The sequence below is a fragment of the Carassius auratus genome, chromosome 17 (assembly GCF_003368295.1).
Source record: "Carassius auratus strain Wakin chromosome 17, ASM336829v1, whole genome shotgun sequence".
Classification (NCBI taxonomy): domain Eukaryota; kingdom Metazoa; phylum Chordata; class Actinopteri; order Cypriniformes; family Cyprinidae; genus Carassius; species Carassius auratus.
Window position 1 is genome coordinate 8,881,467 of NC_039259.1, and position 16,753 is coordinate 8,898,219.

The 16,753-nt window shown below is 35.7% G+C and overlaps 1 protein-coding gene across 2 annotated transcripts; it reads left to right on the top strand.

Moving 5' to 3' along the window:
* Window positions 1-2,292: 2,292 nt before the first annotated feature.
* On the top strand, window positions 2,293-9,824 carry cuzd1.1 (CUB and zona pellucida-like domains 1, tandem duplicate 1). Of its 2 annotated transcripts, none has more exons than XM_026286801.1 (17): window positions 2,293-2,370; window positions 2,591-2,623; window positions 2,732-2,764; window positions 3,441-3,539; window positions 3,652-3,690; window positions 3,790-3,888; window positions 4,022-4,066; window positions 4,164-4,262; window positions 4,373-4,429; window positions 4,753-4,848; window positions 5,113-5,139; window positions 5,239-5,389; window positions 5,651-5,862; window positions 8,369-8,544; window positions 8,693-9,084; window positions 9,286-9,548; window positions 9,640-9,824. In XM_026286801.1, exons 1-17 carry the CDS (start codon window positions 2,322-2,324, stop codon window positions 9,681-9,683), a joined length of 1,914 nt encoding a protein of 637 aa, XP_026142586.1. In that variant the 5' UTR covers window positions 2,293-2,321; the 3' UTR covers window positions 9,684-9,824. The 2 variants fall into 2 exon arrangements, with proteins under 2 accessions (XP_026142586.1, XP_026142587.1); XM_026286802.1 differs by having other exon boundaries at window positions 9,286-9,530.
* Window positions 9,825-16,753: the final 6,929 nt, after the last annotated feature.

Below are 16,753 nucleotides of genomic sequence, written 5' to 3' on the forward strand. Positions count from 1 at the left end.
GTTAAACATGCACGCACTTTATTTCATGTCTTGTATTTGTAATATTTAATGAGAGTATTAAAAAGTTCTCTTTCATGTCTTACTGTGTTGAAACCGTTGAACCTGTTTATGTTAACAACACACAGAAGTTACAAAATATGTTTATATCATATCTGTGTATTAAGTGACAGCAGCAAAGTATACTGCATACTTTGCTTAGACAACTGTCTACTCTGTTAATATGACCCAAACATAAAATAAAAACAGCAAATCACCCATTGCTCTGGACGGAATATATGAATCTTCAATTTTAATACTTGAATTCTGCTTTTAAATGCTCTGCGTGAAGATAAACATTGCGGACTGTGTGTGGCTCACTCAGGGCCAGGGGCCTGTTCTTTGTACTTCGCTAACTCAGTTAGCTGGATTTGATCGTTGATTGCTGTTTTGCCACCACCTAATCACTGCATTGCTCATTGTGGTTTTGAGTATTGATATATAGACCTTTTACAACCAACTCATGAACTCGGAATTATCTCAGATAACTCAATCCAGCCATACTAATAATCATCAACAACAAGTGCCTGAGTCAGATCCTGGATAGCGCGATGATATAATCTTGGATGTGACATTCATCTCAGATGTAATAAGCGAAGAATGGGCCCCAGGTCTCTGCTAATAAGGCGGTTTATGTTAACAGTCATGAGCGTTAACTGAGTGATTATGATTTATGGGGATTAAAAAAGGAGCAAGTGGATTTTTATCATTATATGGTGGCTGTGTACATACCTATACACTGCCAACACACATTCAAACATTCAAACAACAGGTAAAAGTGAATTTTGCATAATAGTTGTCCTTTATAATTAATGTTGATGTTTCTGGAAGGTAACACTTTAGTTTAGGGGCTGATTCTCACTAGACCATTTTCACTAAATAGTTGCTTATAACCATGCATAATACTAGCAGTGTCTGTTATTAGTACTTATAAAGCACATCTAAATGCCTTATTCTGCATGACCATATTTAGATCCCTTAATCCTAACCCCTAAAGGACTACTGCCTTACTAACACACAACAAATTAGGAGTTTATTGAGGCAAAAGTCATAGAAAAATAGTTAGTTAATGGTGAGAATTGTTACCCAAATTAAAGTGTGACCAGAATAAAGTAAAAAAAAAAAAAAAAAATTGTCTAGGTGAAATGTTCAAGTGGGTGGATCTTGCGAAAGGTAGAATTAGAATAATAAAAAAATCGCATACGCTTTTAAATAGGTACTTATTTTGACTAAGTAATTACTTTGCGACTTTAAAAAAAGTATGTTCTGGTATGAATGTGTGTACTAGTTTGACATACTTTCAGCCATGCTGTCATTATTATGTGACCTACTAGTGTCAGCTGCATCCCTTCACTGCCATTCAGAAATCCTTTTCCCCAAACCTTACATATTTTGGCTGCTTTAATTGGGTGTACTAGAGCCACCCTGGCCTTTACATGGTCTCACTAGTAATTACTAACTAAAAGGAGGATATCCTTATGATAGATCAATATCCTGGATCCTGAAACTACATAGGCTAATTGTGGAAAAGACACAGCTGGATGTTGCACTTATGTACAGTATGTATTTATCTGTTGACACACAGCTTATGATAGTGGTGTGATCAGAGAGACATTTAATTCAGCTTAATGTGGCAGTGCTTTTCTGTTCAAAGCACATTTTTATATATTATTATATATACATAGAAATTTAGCCATTATCTCCTCTACTTATTTTAAAAGGCTCTCATTATTTTGGAGCAACTTTCTTGTCTTTTGTGTCACTTCACAGTCTTGCTTATTTCTGTGGTTGCAGATTATGTTCACCTGCACCTCTTCATTATTCCCCATTTATTTAAACCCTGGGTTTGTATCTGTTCATTGTCTAGTATCAAGTTAATGCAAACTGTTATGTAGCTCTTTATCGCACCTGTGCTTTCTGGATTGTTGTGTTTATTTTGATTAAAAGATCACAAAGATCTTCATCTTCTCTTCCCTGCCTGAATGTGAAAGCATTATGTGTATGCTACAATATATTGTAGTATTATGTGTGCAATACATTTAATATAATGTCTCCATAATCTCAAACTTTGTCAACAGACATATCCATAAATGAATACAGAGTCAAGAGTAATAAAACTTGAATAAAAAATTCAGCTGTGTCTTTTCCACGATTATGTTGCTCTATAACTTTTTCCCAGCAGGCTCCAGGATATTCATGTGTCATAAGGAAATCCTTCTTAGGCTGGGCTTGACTATTTAAGTGATGATTGAATGTTTGAAGCCAAACTTGATCAGAAGAGGAAGATGGAAGCTCTGAATATTCTTCTCTGTCTGCTTCTAACTGCCTTTCAGGGTAAGATTATTTTTTATTGTCAATAGAAAAATGTACGATTTATGCAACAACTGCTAGCTTGAACATCCTGGGTTTCACTCAAATATATCATATATAATTTTTCAGTTCAAAGAGCTGACTTTGTAATCATAAGACTTGAAATAAACATTTAACAGATTGCACATAAAGAAAGACAGGCTTTACATTACATTAAATCTCACGTCTGTTTTTCATATTACAGCAAAAACCACTTGGTCATGGTCTTGGACAACAAGTAAATATCCTTCAACATTTTATACTGTGGTTATATGGGTTTTATACATGTTTTCATATGACGTTGAAACATAAATATACATGATTTTATTTATTTTGTTTTATATAGATGACTGGCTGGATTCCACGGAAGATACTTCATGTATCTATCTATCTATCTATCTATCTATCTATCTATCTATCTATCTATCTATCTATCTATCTATCTATCTATCTATCTATCTATCTATCTATCTATCTATCTATCTATCTATCTATCTATCTATCTATCTATCTATCTGTCTGTCTGTCTGTCTGTCTGTCTGTCTGTCTGTCTGTCTGTCTGTCATCTTTTCTGACTATCTGTTGGATGTAATAGGATTACATTGCCAAATTTTATACAAATAAATCAAGTCAACTTGTAAGCAACATTTGGTCAGAGCACTGACAGCATACAGTATAGTTATTATGTAATTACATGCCTTTAAGCTTATCATACCGGCAACACCGAAAAATATCGATTTATGGAACAGTTGCTTGCTTGATCATTGTGTTACAGTCAAATGATATATACATTCCCAGTTCATAAAGCTGACATGATTTCAAAAATATGAAAAAATGTTGAACATACAGACAGAAAGGTATCACATATGTCACATAACAGCAATGAATGTTAACGCATGATTTCGCAATATAATTGCATTTCTTAAAAAAATAAAACTTTTTTTTTTTTGAAGTATTGCAACAATTATTAATACAACCATTAGGCGCAATTAGGCCAGAGAAGTAATTGTTAAATTCTTACTCACAATAATGGCATCTCTTTCTCTGTTCTTTAGATGCCTATTCATGCAGGTATAACTGTGGATATGACTTTGGCACTTGTTCATGTAGTCACTCTTGTCAGTACTATGGAAGCTGTTGCTATGACTACAACAGTAAGTTTTTCTAGAACCGACACCTCAAGATCAAATACAGTACTCAAATCTTTTGTATTGAGCATATGGGTCATTTCCAAAACTGAAATTGATTTCTCTTTCCTATATACAGGATACTGCTCAGCAACAACTGACTGGCCAGAAACAACAGGTGCACCCACATCTTTATTATCTATTTGTCAGATTAAGTTCTTTTTCTAGTGTCCTGATCGTAGAAGGATGATTATATCTTTGTTTCTCTCTCTGCTAGCTTTACCCTCCTGCAGGTATGATTGTGGATTCAACCTTGGCAGCTGCTCATGCAACAACGACTGTCACTACTATGGCAATTGTTGCCCTGATTACGACAGTGAGTTGATCAGACACTTCAAGATATAGACAGATGCAAATATATTTTTATTGCACATAGATACTCTGTGCTTCCAGAAATTAAACTGATTTCTAGAATTTTTAATGCAGTTTTATTTCTTCACTTAATACAGGTTACTGCTCTACAACTGACTGGCCTGACTGGTTAACTACAACAGGTGCACCTACAACTCTTTTATTTGTATGCCAAATTTAAACCTTCCCCTGGTTTCCTGGATGTATGTCAGAAATGTACTGATGACTTCTCTCTTCTAGATTTCCCGTCCTGCAGGTATAATTGTGGATACTACGCTGGCAGCTGTTCATGCACCAGCAACTGTCGTTATAATGGCAACTGTTGCCCTGACTATGACAGTGAGTATCTCTTGAGCAGACAGATGTGATGAAATGCATTTTGCTGAATCAAAGCAGAATTTTGGTATTATTTTTTTTCTACTTCAGTTTTATCTCTTCTCTTTTCAAAGACTACTGTTCATCAACAACTGAAATTCCTGTAACCTGGGCCGATACAACAGAAACAGGTACTGCTGCCATTCATTTGAATTTATGTGACACTGATGAGATTAATGGCATGATTGTTTTTGGCATGATTGTCACTTTTCAACCCTCTATTGACATCTTGGCAATTGAAACACCATTGGCTATTGATTTTTTTAATTTAGGCGCCATAATATATGTTCGTAAAATGGCAGTTTTTTAAATATCTGAAAATTTACTCGCAATGTAGAGGGTTGCTTTTCTAACTGAATATACACACCCATATATATTTAACACAATAACATATACATAACAAGCCTATTGATGACATCATGAGTAAAATCTGTTTGTCTCTCTGCTATAACAGGTCCCTCCTGCATGTATAACTGTGGATACCATTTTGGCAGCTGCTCATGCAGCTATGACTGTCAGTACTATGGGAACTGTTGCTATGACTTTCATTGTAAGTTCCTCAAACAAAGGTGAAACAGTCCTTTACCAGTCTAACATAAACTTATGTTTACTACTTACTACTAGATCATGTACAGTATAATATATAATATTTAATGCAGCAATGCACAATGTATTATGTTTTGAGGAATGTTCACACTGCCATTTTCCAAAAAGCATACTGTGGCAGGGGGCTTCATTTGTTTTTTGTAAATGATTATTAACATGATCCTTCTGGTTTATACTCATCCAGTTTTATCTCTTTCTATTTGTTCAGGGTATTGCCCATCATACACAACAACAGGTACTGCTGTCACTAGTTTTTTGTAATCCTGAGGCTAAATGCATACGTCTGATGACACTTGTTTGTAACTGTAAGATTTAACACAATTCTCTTTTTTAGTTCCTCACCCTGAATGTGGAGGACACCTGTATGGTTCTGGGCTGTTTTCCAGTCCAAATTACCCCAACTATTACCATGACAATGCCTACTGTGTGTGGTATCTCTCTGCTCAGCAAGGACAGAGGATCTTCCTGACATTTGCTGATGTGCAGTAAGTTAGAGATAGTGGTGACTTGTGCAAAGCTGGTGGAGTAAATCAAAATTAAATTACATTTACGCATTTAGCAGACACTTAAACTTATAATAATATAGGAGTAATATTTACTATTCTGTGTGTGTGTGTTTAGAATTTATTTATGCAGTGCCGCTAAAAACCTGCAGGTGGAACCAATTCTAGATGGCTCCCTTAACCATATGGTTTAAAATTATTTATCTTTTCAGTATCAGGTACCATTCTGCCTGTTTCTTTCAGATTGGAGCGCTGCTGTAACTGTGACTACATCACAGTATACGATGGCTCTTCCACTGGTCATTCACAGCTGGGAAAGGTCTGCTTCAATGACACAACACACCAGGTGTTTCACTCTTCTTCACGATACTTGACTGTTGTCTTCAGGAGTGACTTCTCTGGTGTCAGCCATGGTTTTAAGGCCCTATTTACAAGCTCTCTGACTGAAGATCAAGGTATTGCCCTGTGAAAAACGTATATGCTGAATTGTTGTCATTAGGGGTGTCACGATACGCGTATTTGTATTGAACCGTTCGGTACGCGGTACGCATTATGTACCGAACGGTTCGTTGGACTAATTAATTATATTTGGAAAATAAATTAAAAAATGTGAAATATAATGATATGCGTTCAACAAGGTAGCCCAATAACACAAACGACATAATAGGCGCCCCTGACACCCCCGAAGAAGAAAAAAAAAACACCAACTATTTATGTTAGGCTACTCAGTCAGGCGCTCGCTCACTGAGTACACGCTGAAGGCTCGTTGTAAAATGGCCAATGCGTTTAAAGAGCCACACACATGGGAAATCAATTACAGTGTATGATGTAGCTGTCCATCTGTGTAAACAATGTGCAAAGTAATTAAAAAAAAAAGTACACAATTTATAAAGTTATTGGCTTCTAAAGTAAGGAGTCGACTCTGAATCGCTGAAACGAGTCGTTATAGATTTCAAATCTTTTGCACATCTCTATGTACGTCACTAGGAACACTTTGTATAATAATCTCCGCCTACCGTCTTGAGAGAAACGGAACTCTGAGCAGCCCCACCCCCCCCCCCCACACAGACGCTCTGGTTGGTGTGAGAGTATCATGTCGAGGAGACAGTGTGTTTTTAATTGTAAAGGCAAGTTTGTTTTATTTTCACTGCCAAAGAATGAAAATCAGAAGAACCAATGGCTAAAATTCATTTTTACCACAATACCAGAGCAGTACAACAAATCCCTTTTGTTGTGTTCACAACATTTCACTGATGACTGCTTTTCTAATCTCGGTGAGTACAAGGCGGGATTTTCAAAGCGTTTGGCCATAAAAGAGGGTTCATAACCAACTTTATTTAGAACAACGAGCATCTCCGAATCACAACGCGAAGTATGATTATGAAGTTATGTGTCTGTTTTCTCCCGAGCGTCTTATCAGTATGTGTGCTGTCTGCGTTGATCGTCATGTACAAACACGTCACGTGCTGCTGAAAACAGATATTCTGTGATAAAGTAATCCATATGAAAACAACGCAATTCCTGTTTCATGTCTCCCTTTACTATATCTAATGTGACCACGCCCCCGCGCTGAACGGCTATTCTGATTCAAACTGAAGCGCGCGGCTTGAATACACCCACGCAGAAGAAAAAGCAGCAAGACTGTTCAAGTTTTTTATTTTACTGTTTGCTTCGCGATGACAGGAATAAGACATAATTCACTCCAAACAGATGGTAACGCATAGTTTACCGTGGAGGTGTGTGCGGAACAACCAATCAAACCTGACTATGTTAATTGACCAATCAGAACACAGTATGCTACCGAAAGGTGGGGTTTAAGGAAACTGAATCTTTTGAACAGCTTCGCGCATACCGTTTGGGGATCTCTGAGAATTGAGGTAATTTTAAAATGCTATTTTGTACAGGACTAATAAACAGTGATAGGAAGCTTAGAATTTTCATCTTACTGGCTCTTTAACAGACCAGAAATAGAAGATCTTCCAATAACCAACAGGTTTGGTGTTTGGGTATACTTTACCAATTGATCGGGGCATCCAAACAAGCACGGAAATCAAAATGGACTAGTACTGTACTGTGTCGGAATTTCCTGAGCAGTACGATACAATTAACAGGCCTGCACGTTATTAGATAGAAGCACTGTTATAAATAGAATGTATGCACGGGCCGTTTTGAAAAAGGCAGGGCCCAGCGCCGCACATACCTCGTCCTGTGTGAAAGACCCTTTAGCCATTTTGCAACGAGCCTTCAGCGCGTACTGAGTGATCGAGCGTCTTACTCTGTAGTGGAAAACGCCGGTTTTAAGAACATGCTTAATGTAATTGAGCCCCATTACAATATTCCTTCACAAGCCCATTTCAGCCAGACCGTAATTCCTGCTTTGTTCCAAAAAACATAAGCCCTATAGAGAACCAATTGAGTAAAAACACACTCAATATAAAGAGTTATAGAGTTCCATATAAAAAGTTACATCTTTGTATTTGTTCATAACTACTACAACAATATAACATTTTCATTTTTTTTAATAATGAGCTGTTTTTGTTTTATACAGTATGCTGCTAAGAAATCACCATAGAAGATGGGTAAAGAATAGCTCCATTATTGTTCAATGTAAAAAAAAAAAAAAAACATACTTTGTTAGTTTTAATAAATAAAACATTTTTTAAAAATCAAGGAAATTTATCTGCCATTTTTTTCTTTTTGCTGTATCTAAAACGTACCGCAACCGAACCGAACCGTGACACCAGTGAATTGTAATGAACCGAACCGTGAATTTTGTGAACCGTTACACCCCTAGTTGTCATGTATTATATGCTCAATTGCTGTCATGTTCTTCCTCCTTCCTCTGACCATGTTGGAGTTTTCATTACAGAATTAAAAGTGTTTTAAAAACAAATACACACAAGCATTTTAAATGCAAAATTGCACAAAATTACATGAAATTATGAGACTCTTGTATTGCAGGTCGAGTGGATTGTACCTCAGACAACATGGTCATTGTTATTCAAAGGTCTTACCTGAATTCACTCGGGCTGAGTGCAAATGACCTTTATGTGGACAACCATCTTTGCAGACCCTCTGTTAGCAGTACTGAAGTTATGTTCAGCTTCCCTCTCGACACATGTGGGACTTCCAAAGAGGTATGATCTTATACATATGCAAGAATTTAACTGCTTATCAGTTTTCAATGCTTGAGTTTTCTGAGTCAGATTAGTTAGACACCCTAACTGTACGCATTGTGAGGAGTCATGTTTACCATACAACATCACTTACTCTTTTTTCCTCTAGATGATGAATGGTTATGTGTCCTACACCAACAATGTACGGGGCTCTCAAAATCAGTCAGGTGAAATCACTCGTCAGTCACAGTTCCTGCTAAACGTGGGCTGCCGAATGGAGCCAGACACCATGGTGCAGATACTTTACAGGGCCAGTGAGATCATCAGTGCCAACATCACAGGAACGGGCCGCTTCAATGCCAGCATTGCCTTCTACACATCCAGCAGTTTCTACCAGAAAATTTATGACTCTCCATATGAAGTGAAGCTGAATCAGCTTCTGTATGTTAAGGTTGAGCTAAACAGGCCTGACAACAGTCTGGATCTCTTCCTGGACACCTGTGTAGCGTCTCCAAATCCCAATGACTTCAAAGATCGCTCTTATGACCTGCTGCGTAATGGGTGAGCCCCTTTAATTCTTAAATGTGACTCCCTTCGACGTCATATCATATCTGACAGTAGAATCATTTGGGCTCGTAGACTGCATTAGTAAAATTCTGTTGTTCCTTGTCTAAATATGTTTTTTGTACTCATTAGCATTAACAGTTTGGCTGTAGATTAAACTGTATCTACATAATTTTCCTCTTCTTTTGTCATTTGTAGATGTCCCAGAGACAACACATATTATTCCTACACCAGCGGTCAGCACTATTATGCTCAGTTCAGTTTCCGAGCTTTCAAGTTCCTCCGGACTCATGCCAATGTGTACCTGCAGTGTAAGGTGATCATCTGCCCTGATAACGATTACAACTCTCGCTGCCGCCAAGGTTGCCACTTCCGTCGCAAGAGATCCCTTGACAGCACCTACCACACCAATACTGTGACGCTGGGGCCAATCAAACTCAAAGGTCAGAGGCCACTAACAGGTATCATTTCTAATGAATTTACCTGTCCGTGTTTGAATCATTAATACTGAGATTTCCTAACGACTGTCCATTCATGTCTCTTTCTGTCAAGGACAAAGGGATGATGTGAAAGATTCAGAGAATTCAAAGGAATGAACTGGACAGGATGCATGAAGTGATCATCTGCTTGATCATCAACTTAATCATTACTATTAATTAATCTTTAGTAACCACCCAGCAAATTAATTGAAAGACAAATTGCATTTCTGAAATTCAATAAAGCATATCTTAACAGCAGTTCCCATCATTAGTGTCTGAAGTTTTTTATATTCTCTTGTATTACATTCATTATGTTTATATCGCCTTTCTGAAATGAATTAACAAAATGAAAGTAAAAAAAAAAAAAAAAAAAAAACTGACAGTGACAAACATTATATTTCTCATTCAAAACATGTTTAGTTCCCACACTGTTATATTTAAATGTTTTAGGAAGTTTTGATGTTATTGATTTCTAAATTAAAATGAATAAATGACTAATTCAAAAAGGTGAAACTCTAATTTAGGGACCAATTCACAATATTTACTATTTACTATTTTGCTGTTAATTACTTATAAACAGAGTTGTGCAAGTTACTCTTGAAATTAAATTACTGATTACTCAATTTAAAGTTACCTTTCTGATTAAATCTGGAGTATGATTTCGACAATGAGTAGGTCCTGAGACATGTTGTCTAACCCCAATAGAGTTCAGAATGTCAATAAATGCTGATCCCAATGCATCTTTTCCATTATAAACTTGGATATTAAAATCACTAACAATTAAAACTTTATCTGCAGCCAGTACTAATGTAAAACCAGCAAACTCTTAATGAAAGTCTGTATGGTGCACTGGTAGCCTGTATACAGTAGCCAGTACAAACATCACAGGGGATTTATCATTAACATTTGTTTCTCTTGATAATGTTATATGAAGCATCATTACTTCAAATGAGTTATACTTGAAGCCTGCCCTCTGAGAAATCCTGAAAACATTGTTATGAATTGAAGCAACACCTCCCCCTTTACCTTTAATCATCAGGTTTTAGCCAGGTTTCTGTCAAACAGAGCACATCTAGATTATGCTATAGCAAAGATGTTTCACAAAGTTTAACACTTAAATGCATGAATGTTGCGGCAATCATTACATATAGGGACTATTTCTACCTTGACCTATATAGGTTATAAAACAGGTGGACTAGTGTAAAACTCTCCTGATATTTAAACAACAATTATATTTCATTGCTTGCTCAGCAGTAAAGCCATTCAAGTCAGTTAAATGTTTGCCGATCTGTGGTAATTATGTGTGAAACATCACGTTGTAATTGTCTATAAAGAAAACATACATTATACAATGTAAACATACATAGCTTTAATAGCAAATATTTTAGCAGAAGTGTTAATGCTGGCATGTTGTGACCAGGTGACACAAAGCTTATTATTTTATGTAAATTTCATTGATGTACAGAAGAAAGTAACTTAACTAGCAATATAATGAATTACTTTTGAAATTAATTAATATTGACACTTGGATTTGATGTTGATGGTGTTGAAATTATGCAACCAACCGATGATTTCTCAAATCATTATTTAGTTTTGTGCAAACTTCATATAGCTAAAACTGTAAATTCTACTTCTTGTTTCAAGTATGGTAGAACCATCACTTCTACCACAAAGAAATCTTTTAAGTAATCTTCCTGATGTATCCAAATTCTTTAGCATATCCAAAACCTCAGAACAACTTAATTATGTAACAGAAACTATGGACTCTCTCTTTTATAGCATTTTAAATACAGTTGCTCCTATATGGTTAAGGAAGGTTAGGAAAACAGTCTGACACTATGGTATAATAAGCACACTCGCACCCTAAAGAGAGCAGCTCGGAAAATGGATGCTTTCCATCATTGTCTTGCATGGTTTTCCACCTATAATGTGTGGAGCTGCACCTATCACCTGTATACGATACCAATAAATAAATAAATAATCTAGTTTTTCTTTGGGGGAGGGACACAAAAAATAGCTATGTGGTTTCTTATCACAATCAATCATGGTGGCAAAACAATTTTCTGTTCAGATGACTAGAGAAATAATGACTAATTAGGACAGACATAATTAATTATGTTTCATTTATATTTGATTAAAAATAAAGATGTTATAAATCATTTGGATTATCTAGATTAACAAACAAACACAAAAACCATCACAAGAAGGAACAGTGCACTGTGATGCCTTTTTTTTTTTTATGATGGTAATTATTATGGGAGAAATTGATGCTGCATTAATTGTATTAAACATTTTAATATTTCCATGCTCAGCCTACTGGGTGGTCTTTGTTTTTACCTCCAAGATCGAGTTTTGATAACAGGAATGGCCCTAATTAAGCATGTCCTAGCCATGTTTCTTACTTGTTGTGGTTCCCTTAATGTGGCCTGTGCGTATTTGCTGCACATTTCTGTATTTGGTTGTGTTGTGAGTATTTGCAGTGTATTTCTGTAACATAATAACATATTATGTTTACTAATGGTGTCAATTCATATGTTAATTACCACAGTGGTCAAAGCTTTGTGCAGCAAATACGCACAAGCCACATTAAGGGAACTGCAACAAGTGAGAAACATGGCTGGGACATGCTTATAAGGGTCATTCCTGTTATACAGTAACTTTTATGTCTCAATGATTTATTTAATCATATTTCCTCTAAATGAGTCACATATTTATAAGATATGGCTTAAATTGTATACTTAGGTCTTCTTTATCACTCAAACAAAGATAATAGAAATTCTAAATACTATTTTGTATTTTACACACCTTTTTATTGATATATGCATTCAATTTTATTACATCCTCAGTGCAAAGTAATCTTTATTTAACTATATTTTTATTTTTACTATTTTTTTACATGCCCTTATTGTAAAATAGATAACATATAAAATGTTGAAAGTAAGGCATTGGCTCATTTTGGATTTAATGAGAGCTACACATTCCAAAAAAGGTATGTCTAAAAAAAAATCTAAAAGGTAGCAATAAGAGGCCGGAAAAGATAAATGTGCATATATGAAACAGCTGGAGGACCAATTTGCAACTTATTAGGTCCATTGGCAACATGATTAGGTGTAAAAAGACCCTCTCAGAGTGGGAGTGTCTCTCAGAAGTCAAGATGGGCAGAAAATAACCAATTCCTACAATGATGCCATAGGTCAAAAAAGAAGCCAAACATGATCCAGAAGTGCAGGCATTTTCTCTGGGCCAAGGCTCATTTAAAATTGTGGCAAAGTGGAAAACTGTTCTGTGGTCAGACAAATCAAAATTTGAAGTTCTTTTTGGAAAACTGGGATGTCATGTCATCCGGACTAAAGAGGACAAGGACAACACAAGTTGTTATCAGCACTCAGTTCAGAATCCTGCATCTCTGATGGTATGGGGTTGCATGAGTGAGTGTGGCATGGGCAGCGTACACATCTGGAAAGGCACCATCAATGCTGAAAGGTATATCCAAGTTCTAGAACAACATATGCTCCCAACCAGACGTCGTCTCTTTCAGGGAAGACCTTGCATTTTCCAACATGACAATGCCAGACCACATACTGCATCAATTACAACATGATGGCTGCGTAGAAGAAGGATCCGGGTACTGAAATGGCCAGCCTGCAGTCCAGATCTTTCACCCATAGAAAACCTTTGGCGCATCATAAAGAGGAAGATGGGATAAAGAAGACCTAAGACAACTGAGCCTGTGTTAGACAAGAATGGGACAACATTCCTATTCCTAAACTTGAGCAACTTCTCTCCTCAGTCTCCAGACGTTTGCAGACTGTTATAAAAAGAAGAGGGGATGCCACAGAGTGGTAAACAAGGCCTTGTCCCAACTTTTTTGAGATGTGTTGATACCATTAATTTTAAAATCAACTTATTTTTCCCTTAAAATTATAAATTTTCTCTGTTTAAACATTTGATATGTCATCTATGTTGTATTCTGAATAAAATATTGAACTTCCACATCATTGGGTTTGTATTTTATATTTGATCTAGTTTTTTAGGCTCTACTGTTAGTGTTATCTGTATGCACCATGGGTCTGAGAGGAACACAATTTCAATTCTTTGTATGTACTGGAGATGTGGAAGAATTGACAATAAGGCAGACTTGACTTGACTATGTACCTTGTACATTGTCTGCTGTAATCATTAGCTAATTATTTGCAAAGGTATCATTGTTCTAACTTTAAATAACTGTGTTATAACTTAACTACATAGGCTAATTGTGGAAACAACACAGCTGGATGCAGTATATTTTTTCTCTGTTGACTCAAAGTTAATAATAGTGGGGTATCCAGTGACTTTAGGACAGATAATGTTTATGACCGTATTTCATACAGTATATTCAGCCCAAATAGTGCTTTGGCAGCGCTTTGCTTATCAAAACATTTTTTTTTTTTTTTTTTTTTTTTTTATAATTTGAAATATATTGAAATGTATCCCTTATGTCCTTTACTTATAGTAAAACACTCTCTTTATTTTGGTGCTACTTTCATGTTACTTGTCACATTGTAGTATTGCTCACTTTTGTTTCATAAATGAATTTCATATTTTTGTAAAACTGTAACTGGATTTTGTAAGCTAATGGTAAAAACTGATATTAGGGGTAAATTTGTCACATGTATGTTCCGCTTTGGTTCAGTTTTAGTCCGTATCGAATTAATGCACAGGCCTACCAGGTTGAAGCACAAGGCACTAGACCCAAGAAAAGGATTTCAACCAAGGGGGAACAGACCCCATAATAAAGTCATGGTTCTTCTGAGTTAATTTCTGTTCATCGTCCAGTATTGTTTTGAGTAATGTAAGCTTGTTAGGTTGCTCTTTGTTGCTCCTGTGCTGTCTGGATTGTTGTGTTGATTTTGATGAAAAGGTTGCCACTTGCCACAAAGATCTTCATATTTTCTTCATATTTTCATCCTTGCCTGAAGGTGACAACGTTACATGAAGGCCAAAATATATTAAAGGTAGTATGTTATGTCAAGTTACCTTTATTTATATAGCACTTTATACAAGATTGATACAAGATACAGATTGTCTCATATCAGCTTTACATTGTTAAACAGGAAGATAGTGTGTCAATAATGCAAACAATATTCAATTTTGCCATAATGCAGCTTTAAAAAGAGGACATCAGTAACAGTCGATTTTTCAGTTAAAAACAGTTCATCACTGATTCAGGGATGTCATTGTCCAGCTCAGTTAAGTTCTCTTTCAATAGTGTATGATATCTTTAACATAATCCCAAACTTTATGTCAACAGAAGTATCAATAAATCAATAGAGAATCAAGAGTAATAAAAGTGGCTTAATATTCAGCTGTGTCTTTTCCACGATTATGGTGCTCTATTAATATTTTTCGATCAGAAGCTCCAGGATGTTAATGTGTCACACAGAAATCCTTCTTGTGGTTTCGAGTATATAAATGATGGTTGAAAGACAAACTTGATCAGAAGAGAAAGATGGAAGGTCTGTCTCTCCTTTTCTGTCTGCTTCTAACTGCCTTTCAAGGTAAGATCATTATTCACTGAAGACTGGAGTATATATTATACTGTTTGAACAATATATGAAAAACAGCTGCTAGCTTCAACATCATATTTGTTGCTCAAATGAAATATAATTTCTTATAGTGCTTATTCTATAATCATAACATTTAATACATTGCACATACTGTACAGAAAAAAACAAGAAATGTTATGTCTTTATGTCATGTTACAGCAAATACCATTGGATCATGGACAACAGGTAAACATCAGTTAACATTATAATGTAAAACATGGCTGTTTTATGCATACTTTTATATAATGTTGAAACATTGGTTTGCATGATGTATTTATTTTGTTTTTATAGATAACTGGCTTCATTTCACTGAAGGTTTTTCAGGTATCGTGTAACTGTCTGTCTATCTATCCATCCGCAGCTGTCTGTCTGGGGGGAGCGTTAAACCTGAGTATATAACATATACTTTTGAATACTAGTTATTCAGTCTTCAGATTCATTAGAGAATATTATTAGCTAGCAATGGAGGAAAGAAAAAAATGTGTTATAGCATTCCTGTCTGCTTATTGCCAGTATTAACTTATTTTAAAACAAATCTTACAAAAAGAATATTAAGCAAAATTGAGTAAAAAAAATCTGATTATTATCTGATGTTTAAGTATTTTTATTTTTGTTTTCCATGTTAACATGAAGAACCATGTGGTGGCAATATGACAGATTGGAGGGGTGTATTACTCAGTCCCCGGTACCCTAATAACTACCCTAATAACGCACAATGCACCTGGACCATTCACAGCACAGGGAACACAACTGTGTCACTGATCTTCACTGACGTTGAGTAAGACACTTTCATTATGTTTTGTGTCTCTGGATCAGGATTTACACAGTCAAATTAAGTTGTTTTAATCTACTGAATGAAACAGAATTCTAAGATAGTAAAATTCAAGCAAGTAGAAAGTGATAAAAGTTTTTGTGAAGTATTTTGTAAATAATGTATGTATTTAAATGTTATTGGATGAAATATATGGTTGTTTCTATCTGCTTTCTAGTTTGGAAACATGCTGTGATTACATCAAAGTATATGATGGTCCTTCTACCCACCACCCCTTACTGGGAGAAATACGGGAGTACAGGAACCAGTCTTTCAAATCCAGCAGCAATGATCTGACTCTGTTATTCTACAGTGATCACAGTGTCACACGTAGAGGATTTCACGCAAAATGGGTCTTTGTAGGTATGTTTAAAAGCATGAACAGAACTTGATCTATGATATTATGAATTTCAACCTCTCCTAGTTTGCTATAGCAACTTGCTATTCATTCTTTATAAATTATGGTTGGGAAACAAGATATTAAGAGTTCCATTTCTAAAAATGCCGGTTGGAACTAAAATACTGTACATTGTCAGTTTCCTGCACTATTATTTAGTGGTGATGTAATATTAGCTGAATCTCCAGCTGGAAACGTACAGGGACCAGTGTTGTCTGATTACCAAGTAGATGTGCTTTTAGTTAATCAGAAACATACGGACCAGCGCAATCTTATTTCAAAGTAATGATTCTTATGAGAAACATAAAATAATACTAATAATAATCTAAATCACACAGCATGATCAATTAAGTATAAACAATTATGACATTAATGACTTTTATGAGATGGATGT